At 40.4% G+C, this 10,928-nt stretch overlaps 1 protein-coding gene across 1 annotated transcript in view; it reads left to right on the top strand.

The window, feature by feature from the left end:
- ESR2 (estrogen receptor 2 (ER beta)) overlaps window positions 1-10,450 on the top strand; it is a gene marked incomplete at its 3' end in the record, with an annotated part of 35,373 nt that extends 24,923 nt beyond the window's left edge. The window contains exons 5-7 of the mRNA XM_010192221.1: window positions 2,751-3,050; window positions 7,860-7,998; window positions 10,317-10,450. Coding sequence (XP_010190523.1) covers window positions 2,751-3,050; window positions 7,860-7,998; window positions 10,317-10,450 — 573 coding nt within the window. The remainder of the gene's footprint in view (window positions 1-2,750; window positions 3,051-7,859; window positions 7,999-10,316) is intronic.
- Window positions 10,451-10,928: the final 478 nt, after the last annotated feature.

Below are 10,928 nucleotides of genomic sequence, written 5' to 3' on the forward strand. Positions count from 1 at the left end.
CAAACTGCTGGAATTTCTTCCTCTTTGTGTCACCAGGCATCTCCTTTTAAACCAGGAGTTTTTCTGGCTTTATCATTTGAGATATGATTCCTAAGTAAACGACTTTTCCATGTGTTTAATTAAAAGACTGCTATTTGTGTGTCATTTGTTGAGGTTTCACTGCTCCACTAGGAATTGGGAAATAAAAATTACGCATGTTGTGAAGCAGTTGGTATTTTTTGACAGCCCAAGAAAATGCCTATTCTGACCTCCATCTCCCTATGGATTTTAATCCCTCTGTGCTATTTTTCTTGCTCCGTCCTTCAAGATGTCCATGTTCAACGTTCTTCAGCTTTCTAGACAGTGGAAATGGTGCGAGGTGTTGCTTCTTGCTTTAGTTCAGTTCTTTGCTGGTGGTTACAGTCTCTATCATGCACATTCGTATGGAAATCAGAGCCATGGAGATCTCTGCAGGTGAACCACCCTGATACCTAGGCATTTCCTCATCTGTCTCCAGTTGTACTTTTGTTCCAGTTGCTGAGCTCACCGTCGACCTTTCCTCTTTGTCTTCCCTGATGGAAAATATTTACATACCCTCTGTGCATGACATGGCTGCAGCCCACTGTGCCACTCTAATGTTTTTCTGAAGCTGACAAAGCACTTTAAGACTTTCCTCTTGACCTTTGTGCATTAGTCCAGAATGAGGATTAGCACAGAGTTCACTACATCAGCCAAGTGTCTGTAGAAATTAGTCTGTGCCTCACTGTCCTTTGACTGTCTCAGGAAGAAAAGGATTTGCCTCAACAGATAGTTGAGGAAATTGCTCTGTGACTTGTGTAGTTCTGCAGGTGACCTTTTTTGAGGTATCATCAAGTCTGATTTCATGAATATACCAGAAGAAAACGTCTCCAGCTCTCATTGTCTCTGCTGGTATGTCACCTTTCCCAAACTGCTGTTCAGCTGCTCTGGCAACTTCTCGCTAGATGTGATTTGGCTAAGCAGCTGGTTCTGCAAATCGTTGATTGTTGCCCTTCAACCCATTATTTGTGCAGATATCCTGTCAGCACTCAACCCATTTCATCCTACCCATATTCCTCTTAAGGCTGAAAAACAATCCTTGTCCAAAATGGTGTAGACTTTAAGCTGGACTTCCAGCTGATAATGCTTCCAGTCCCAAATGCCTTTTTCCACTCGGATTCCTCCATGCATGAGGACTATTCATTGAAGCAGCTTTGTCTATTGGGATTCTCCTGTCTCTTGGGTTTCCAGGTAGAAGGTGTTCTCCAATATTGAGAACTACTTCAGTGGTCGTCCTGTTCTTTTACATCTGATCATTCTCCTTTGATAACCCTGGAGAGTAGCCTAGTCAGTGTCCTTGTTGTCACTGATCAGGTTCTGGGGACTCTTCCGTCTTCATCGTTTCTTTGCTTCTTTGTTGTCACGCACTTTACGAAGCCTTTAATCACATACCCTAATGAAGAGGAACCAGAGACTATGAGAAGGGCAAAAAGTCTTTAGGCAACACACCAAAAAGACTTGATAAATGTAGTAATGTCAAGACAGCAGCAGTAGCAAAAAGATTGTTTTTATCAGATCTGTGGGACTGAAACCAAATGAAACAACATGCTTTAAGACTCCATGGTCTCTATGTATGCAATAATAGATGTTAGTCTGGTACAGATTTATGTTAGCACAGGCATATTGATATCTATGAAAATTAAACCTTTGAGTATTATATGTCAGTAAAAGTGTTGATGACCAGCACAAAAAATTAACTTATAAAATATTTAGAGGAAAATTTAGCTGATATATTAGAAATGTTAAGTGCTGGAGGATTCCAGTCTAAGAACCCCTTCAGTAACTTAGTATTTTCAAATATCCTGATTTTTTAATATGGTACAATCTTGCACATTAGTTACTGCCAGGGATTTTTTTTTATCATTAAACATAGTCCTTGTTATTCAATATGCTGAAGAGGCCAGAGGGAAGTAGAAGCCATGGCTGTTTTAGCAAATCTGCAAACCATATTTGTGGAGACACTTTTAGACTCAAGCCATGGCAGCTGTGCAAGAACAGAGAACAGTGATCCCACCAGTAACACTGGCAGAGGATTGGAGAATGTTTGATATTTTCAGGATGAACAATAAATTAATTCCAGGAATTTAAAGGACTGCTCTTGGCAACAGAAATAGTGTTCCACATGCACAACTCCAAACAGAGGTCTTGCTCCTTCTAGTTATAGATCTCTGCATTTACCCTGGGGAGTCTCTTGCTGACTTAAGGGGACATAAGGAGCAAGTGGGTTTCATCTCAGCAAGTCGCTAACCCAGTTAGCAGAGAGGCCCAGCGGTGCTGCTGCTGAGGTCTTTACTCTGTGTTATGGCCTGGGCTTTCAGAAGTCTTTTCTTCCCCCAGTTTACATCTAAAACAGAATTTACAAACAGCTATCTTTATTTGCATTTAAAGACCTGATTTATTTCTTTTTAATGTCAACAGGAATTTTCCCATGGACTTTTAAAATAAGTTTACCAAAGTTCAAAAATAAGCATTTTTTTAATGTTATAATTTGTTTAGTAGAATAAACAAAAGCTTCAGCGGAAGTCAGTGCAAAGTTAAGTCAATGCTGAATGCTCTAGCAATTCTGAAACTTGATGTTCACTATTAGAGCATCCAATTAAGAGGTTTTTTCCCCTTCTCCCCAAACACTTGGATTTACATAATGCAACACTGAGAGAAAATAATTCAATGCGATCATGTGCCTCTCATGTAAGGCTCAAGAAGAGAACGTTGCGGATATCGGATCCTGCGGCGCCATCGGAATTCAGAAGATCAGGTGCATTGCTTTGGCAAAGCTAAGAAATACAATGAGACGGCCACCCGCGTGAAAGAGATCCTGCTCAGCACAGTCAGCCCGGAGCAGTTTGTTTTAACCCTGCTGGAAGCGGAGCCTCCCAATGTGTTGGTGAGTCGTCCCAGCAAGCCGTTCACGGAGGCCTCCATGATGATGTCCTTGACAAAGCTGGCAGACAAAGAGCTGGTTCACATGATCGGCTGGGCCAAAAAAATTCCTGGTAAGAATGTCGAGCTTGTTTTGTTTTACTATATTCAATGGTTTTACCATCAATGTCTTATCCTTTACACTGAAATAATAGCACAGCACAGTAAATGTGTGGTGTGGAAACTTAAGCTTTTTATCCTATATAGTAATGGATAAGTTATTGCTCTCAGTAATTCACCTGGATGTATTGTGATTTAGACAGCGACCTAACCCATGATTTGCTGTCTGTTGTCAGTCAAATACTTGTCAATTTTGCTAAAAAGCATAGTTGGTGTTGCATGTAATTTCTACCTCATCAACTATAAAAACATGATTAATCTGATTTAGAAGATTAAAAGGATTATTAACTAGATTGCTACCATCATGGCTAGACTTCGCAAACGAAGGTAAGGGAAGGACACTGCCCACACTGGCTGCAAACTAGATTGCTATGAAAGAGAATTTAAGACCAAATCCTTTCTCTGAATCCTGACAGAAGTTTTCTAATGCAGTTGTTGAAAACTGAAGTGTGTCCAAGCACTGAGCAATTGCTTCATTTGTCATAGTTGCTACACAAGAGCATCAGATGCAGAGTGGCACAGAGTGTCAATCTCAGAATTATGGTGTGCTCTCCTTCAAAACCAAAATCAGTAACGGTGTTTTGGTTGTTGGTAACACAAGGAGCATGCACTGACGTACAGCCGTATGCATTATTGTCTTGAGTGTCTCAAATGTGACCGCAGTATCATGGCAATGTACCATCTCACTTCTTACATACTGGAAGTAGTGAACATTTGCAATTCCTTCTCCATGACACACCCATGATTAAAACAGTCAGAATAAAGAATAAAAGCCGAAATAAAACCCTGCTCACAGAGGAGGTAGCTGGCAAAGTCGTGCAGAAAATCTTGCTGACTGGCATAGCCTGATCTGCAGACTATGGCCCTTCAGCGAGAGCTAAGAGGACCAACTAAAAACAGTGAGTTGAAAGAAGCAATGAATAATTGAGACACTTAGAGCAGCATATTTCAGATCGAGTTGGAGTGGCTGAAGGTGCTGCCAGCTCCAGCTGCTGGACCACATCTGGTTGCAGATCACAGGCTCAGCCACTGTGTTGGAGGGTTCAGGGGCGATGGGTTTAGAGTGTGCCAGTTCCAGGTCAGCTGCTGAGGAGGAGATGCTTGCACAGCACGAGCATCTTAAACCACGCTAGGCATTTGCAAAGTGGTAGTGGTTTTGCCATTGATGTGGGATGTTTTAAACTGAGAGCCTGAATCCTTAATCCTTATTTTTCCCCGATTTAAGAAGCATAAAGTAAGTAACCATAAGGGATTAAAGAGTGTCTATTGCTATAATTTCCTGTCTAATCAGGAAAGCATGATTAAAAAGTACCATTTCAAAGGATTCCAAATGGTTATGTTAATTCCGTAGGAAGTGAATTGTGAAGAAGAACTAGGGAAAGCCTTAGAAAATGACCTCGTTTTAAGCAATAATTGAATGGGAAAAAACCCAAAGCAACATTTTCCATTTTCTGTTTGTTTTAGTTTCTTTTTTTAAACTATGTCAGCTTAAAAAATAAAACAAACAAAAAAAAACCAAAAAATAAACCACAAACACAAAAACTCTGCCAGTTGACATTAATTTTATCAGTTTCCAAACTAACCCCAATTGTGACATTGATTGCTTGTAGTTTGTTTTCAATGTAAGTCAGAAATAAAACCTTTTTCTAGGCAGTAAGAGAGCTGTTTGAAGAAAGCCCCCTGAAGCAATCAAATCCTTTCAGAACAGTTCTGGGACTGGTGACACTTCATCGTGCACGTTTGTTTTTTCTGATCGCTCCTGTTACACAGAACGGAAGCAAACACCATTTCAGAACAATGCCGAAACCAGATGTAATGTTTAATATGCACTTAATTATATGAGCAATGTTGCCATATTGCATGGCAGTTAGAGAATTTACTTCAATGTGGATTTATTTATTTTTTCCATTAAAACAACGGGGATAACCAAAGCTCAGGACATAGCATTTCAGTTTTCAGAAATTCTTGCCTGATGTTGACTATCCAGGTCCATGCTCTGGATCTTGGAAGTAAAGTCTTAGAAAAGCTTTACAGAGCTCTTGGCTAATGCCTCAGTGAGCCATTATTTTACTTTCTGTAAAGCTCAGTATTTGTTTTTGTGTGCCTGGTTTAGAAGCCCATTTTCACTTCTAAGCTATTATTGGATATTAGTTTGACACTCACCAAAAGTGAAAGAAAATATTTTTATTTTTATTTTTCCTTATAGCTGCTGATGCTAACAGTAACTTTTTGTCTAAATAGGAAAGGCTTCTTTCCACATTTAATATTTAAAAACCTTCTTTGGTTACGAGTTCTGCTCTGTGACTGGCTTTTTGCCTGTACTTTCAGCTTAATGGATTGCATTTTTGTTGTTGCTCAGTAAAATAGAAGCTGACGCCTGGATTTTTTTCCTTCTGAATTCCAAGCATTTTAATTCTAAGTTGTCAGATGGCAGAACATTACTTCTATAATGGCCTTTTCCTTTGTTGACCCAGTCTAAGAGAGTTGAACGTGGTTCATAGCTGAACCTGTATTGCTACTCGTTAGGATGTTGTCATAATATTGAATTTTGGATTCATTATCAGACCTAGTGTGCTGCTGGCCAGAGCAGCGTGTCTTTTGCTAGTTACTGCACATCCAGCACAAGTCTTTTCTTGTCTGCCTTAGAAATTGATAATTAAATTATTAGGTATAGAGCATATGATTTAAAGGCCGTGTACTACAGCCACAGGAAAATAAGTCGTTTAATGCACCCTGCAGCAAATGAAATAGGACCTTTGACACCGCAATGGGAGCTGTGGTGGTGATGTGCTGTCGTCAGTCTTCAAGGCAGAAAATTGTTAGGAGAAGGAAAGGTACAGTCCTTCTGATAGCTGTGCTCAATGGTCAGAAATCATACTGCTGGTGCTGATAATGTGAGTTTAGCAGATGATGTCTGGGATAAATCTGGATCTTAAATATCTGCAGATTGAATGCTGGGGCTTGGTCTGACATCTTGCTCAATGGAGGTAGTTTTTAAACCCAATAATTGGTTGTTTACACAAGAGAAAACAGCACATGCCTTTGTAGATGTTTATTTAAATAAACTTCTGAAATGTCTTTGGGCTGTTATTTCCCAGGAAACTGCCGCTGTCAGCCCATACTACTCACACTTCCATGATAATTTTTCTAAAAGCACTTTTGAAATTAAGACTGTGTGTCTGACAGAAAATCTCTTGCTGGCTGTGGATGCTGTAGTAAATTCTGTGACAGCAAAATCCAGGAGAGGAGGAACCACTCGTAGGCTCTTGTTTACCTTTCTTATGAAATAAGGAGCAAGGCTACCAATTTTGAAAGGCAGCACTTTTAGCAATGATAAGACAGAGTGCACATTACCCAGTTTATGTCAACCCAGGGCTGTCACTGACTGTCTTCCAGCCTAGTAGTTTAATAAGGTTAGAATACTTGGAGCATTTTTATAAATTACTAACAGCAGATTCTTTGGCAGTGCAAATGTACTCTGCGTATTTAAGACCTCAGACAGCTGGAAAGAGCTATGGGAAACCTTTCTCTCATGGCCAGGCTTTGTAATAATTTTTCACTATGCAGAGTCACAGGCACCGGCTCCCCTAAAAAATGGAGCTCCTCTGCTAAGAGACTCATCTAAGGCAGCTCTGCTTTGAAAACTGTGGCCTGGTCTCGGTTTTGAGCACGGCGACAGCGTGACCACTGCACTGAACTGGTCCTTGTCATTGCCGTGCTTTATTTCTTGACTAAGCAGTCTGCTTTCCCACTCATGCTTTGAGAATTCATACTTCTGTTTTTAGGTTTTAATTGGGTTTTGTTTGTTTGTTTGTTTTTGTGGTTTGGTTTTCATTTGGCTTTGGGTTTTTTTTTGCATGTGTGTTAAGTTTATTTCTCTTTATTTGGCTTCTATGCATCCTTTTCCCCCAGTCTTCTTTGCAGTGGAAGGGAAAAGGAAGGCAATGACCTCTCTCCCTTCTGGCTGTGTTGCAGTGCTATCTGACCTTGCTGTAACTTCTGGAGACAACTAAATGCTGGAACAGGCTTATGCACAAACGCATTAATTCTGCTCTTGCTTCTAGGATGCTGCAAATGGAGGCAATGGGGACACTGGCACCTTCAGCAACTACCCTTGTCTTTTTTTTTTCTGTTTTATCACAATTTTAGGAGGGGGTGGCAGGAAAAGGATGGGTTGGAGTCTACACATCTCATTTACAAAGGGGGTGGTAATACAGGGACACCAAGATGTGGGTCTTTCACAGTTACCCAACAAGCTCAGAAACACGCCTGTCTTATGAGATTTTTAAAAATCGCAAACAAACCCTGCCAGCAACAACCGTGTGATTTCTGGGGAAAGGACAGACCGTCTTCTTAGGAGTCCTCTGCAGTGCAATGCATCTCCAGCAAACGTGAATTTCCCAAGTGAATTCCTTGTGCCCCTCAGGAGGCTTTGGGACCTTCACCTGAAGAAGTGCCCAGGCATAAGGCAGATCCTCTGCAGTCAGTTGAGTTTCACCAGCTGTACGGGAGTAATTGCAGCTGAACACCACTCTGCTCTATTTCAAATGTTTTATGGAAGAGTTGACAATGATAGTAACAAATACTTATGTTCCTATTTGAGATGGCAGCATGGCACTTCTGATGTCAATGCTCCTTTCTCTGACTTTCTTCACAATCTGTAATTGTTTCTGTTTCTTCTTGTTTCTTATATACTCAGTCCTCTTTATCTAAACAGAGAAATAAACAGATTGATTTATTTTATGCTATTTTCATCATTTTAGGCTTCCTTGATCTCAGCCTCTATGACCAAGTAAGACTCTTGGAGAGCTGCTGGATGGAAGTTTTAATGATTGGTTTGATGTGGAGATCAATTGACCATCCTGGGAAACTGATTTTTGCACCAGACCTTGTATTAGACAGGTAAGAGAAATACATTTCTTGAGAACACTTCATGTCAGTGTGTTTGGAGGTAGGGTGAATGGTAAGAGGAAGGTGATTAACTATGGAAGGTGCTTAATAGTTTATCTAACAATACACTTTAGTTGTGTTTGTAACAATAACGTCTTGAAGTTCCACATCCTTACAGGGGCTTAAGGAACGCTAAGCATAGGCAGCATCCTTGAACCAGCCAGTTCCTGAGATCCTGTGGCACACGACAGTGTGAAGTTTCTCCGTATTTTTCACATCTTCTGTTGGTTTTGTTTCTTTTGGTCCAGGTCTCGAGATGCCGTGTCTGTAGACACATCAACACAATGCACTACACTGTCCATCAGTTCCTTCCAGCTGATAGATTTCCTCCCCTCACCCCTCAAAAAAAGCAGACATGGCCTCAGGCCATATTTGAATTGGTTTAAGTAGCTTTTCTACCTATTTTTTTTCTTCCTGTCCCTAGTGCAGACTTCATAATTAGCTATAATGATGAACATTGCAGCACTGCTAGTCAAAGGGGATATAAAAAAAAACCTAGATTGATTTTTTAATACTGAAAGTGTTTTTTTCAAGCTAAAGCAGGGTGTTTGCAAGATTTAAAATGATTTCTCCATAACATCATGTACCAGCAGGGAAGAATATGGATTTGTAAGGGTATTTTTCTACAGGACTTCAGTAGGATTTGACCTGGACTTCACATTGATAAGAAGTCTGGGAAACAATTTGCTCTCTTAGATAGGTTTAAAATGCCTCTTAAACTTTTCAACCTGGGGAAATTCAGATCTGTTCCAGTTCTGTGGCTTCAGCTCAGGAATAATCATCATTGCAGCTACAGAAAGCAGAATGGGTTAGTAAAAGAAATAAATGTAATTTATAAAAGATATGAAATAAATTATTATTTGCTCATATAAATTCAATGCAAGGACATGCTGCGTGGTTCAATGCAATGATAAAAAATCGCTGAAAATGTGTGATCCATTTAGTTCCTCAGGAGCTAATACGTGCTGAATAGAGTGAGCTTATTTGACACATTCCTTCATCTCCACAAGACACAGCAGAGTGAGAGGTATCTGGGCATGCTGTAATTTTACTTCTTTCAAGATGTGGGTATATTAAACTGGTCTGTAACTTGATTGGTTTTATGTTAGCTGAACTTCAGACACATTTCCTACATAATCTTTGTAGACAAGTATTTCTCTGACGTGTCTGTCTTTGTTTTGAAACTGGCAGCTGTCTGTCCTTCTAGAACGCTTAAAATTCTGCTTTTCTATGAGGAACATGGGAAAATGGGCAATATCCAGGCAGCTGCCTTTCTGCAGACAGCACTTGTGCACCTGGTTCGTTGTCTGCCTGTGCCTGAAGGCTCAGCACCTTCCTCTTGGGGTCCAGTAGAGGAGTCAAGGTGTTTAATTCTCCTGCACTGCTGTGCTTAAGTATGTCTCATCTTAAAAAAAAAAACTCATATTATAGATAGTATAAGAAGCAACCCTTTCAACACTACGTTGCAGAGCTTGCTTGCTTTTTAATCCAGCACATTTAAAAAAACCAACGAACAAACCTAACCTAAAAACTGGAACAGTAACTTCAGTTGTTTGAAATTTGCTGCTGCTTAATTTGAAACCCATTGGAATGGATTAGGGTTGTTTGGGGTTTTTTTTTCATATCAGAAACATGGGACTATTTCTAATATCCAAAATAGAGAAAGTTGCACTCAGTAGATACTTGCAAACATAAAAATATCCAAACCACAAAGCCACCAAAAAAAAACCCACACAAAAATCTAGATGAACACCTCCAAAGGAAAAGATGCTGGGGGATGAGAGTAGCGGTTGTTAAAAATATCTTACTGTTCCAAGAAACTTATTTTAGGGCGTCTTTCTTATTCACCAAGTCCTGAGACCTCAGTCAGGCACAAATGGTGATGTCACTGGTTGTGGTGGTAGCTCCTTGTAGAACAAATCTGGAGAATGAGTCAAGGTGGTTCTGCGCCCTGCACTACAGTTCCACACTGACTATCCAGAATCACACTGGCTGTGAGGATAAAGCCTCCTACAGAAATACGGTCATACTTACCTGTGGTCAATCCTGCGTGCACTTTGAAGAGAGAATCAGTTTCTTAGAGGTGCTGATCTTCCGTAAAGGTGTAACTTTCAATTTAGATTTCATGATCATGATAGAACCTTTTGAATTCTCCTACAGGTGAGGTGGATAGGCCTTTTGCAGCTTCCTTTGTGCTTTGACTTCTGTCTGACTGAGTCACAGTCCCTTAATTCTACTTTTTTGGTAACATTTTAAATGTGTTTCCATAGGGACGAGGGGAAATGCGTGGAGGGGATTTTGGAGATCTTTGATATGCTCCTGGCCATGACCTCAAGGTTCCGAGAGCTGAAACTGCAGCACAAGGAATATCTGTGTGTCAAGGCAATGATCCTCCTCAATTCCAGTGAGTACACAGTTGACTCTGATGCTCGCCAAACTGTACTTTTTATTTTGAGGGTGGCTGGGAAATCAGCCTCGAAAAATGGCAGAAATATCAAATGAGAGAAAGCTGTCGAAAGAGAACAATAGGAAAGGACTTCAGATTTAAGGCTTTTTGCTCAAGAAACTTCTATGCTGTATCATTTGCTGGATTTAGGGTCTATGTCCTGTTGTAAGAACTGCATGAAAGACCTTGTCGTGGTTTAGGCCCAGTGCATAACTGAGCACCACAATGCCCCAAAAAGAGCTAGTCAAAATAAGGACTGTGAGGGCTTCTCACCACTTAAATAGGTCACAGGCAAAAGACAGACTCATCATAAGGAATAGAAACAAAACCATTTTAATTTGTTACCATCATCAGAGTAGAGCAATGGGAGATACAACCAGATTTTAAAGTCAAAACCTTCCCCCCAGTCCTCCCTTCTTCCCGGGCTCAGCTTTTG

Source organism: Mesitornis unicolor, unplaced genomic scaffold, assembly GCF_000695765.1.
Source record: "Mesitornis unicolor isolate BGI_N332 unplaced genomic scaffold, ASM69576v1 scaffold129, whole genome shotgun sequence".
NCBI lineage: Eukaryota > Metazoa > Chordata > Aves > Mesitornithiformes > Mesitornithidae > Mesitornis > Mesitornis unicolor.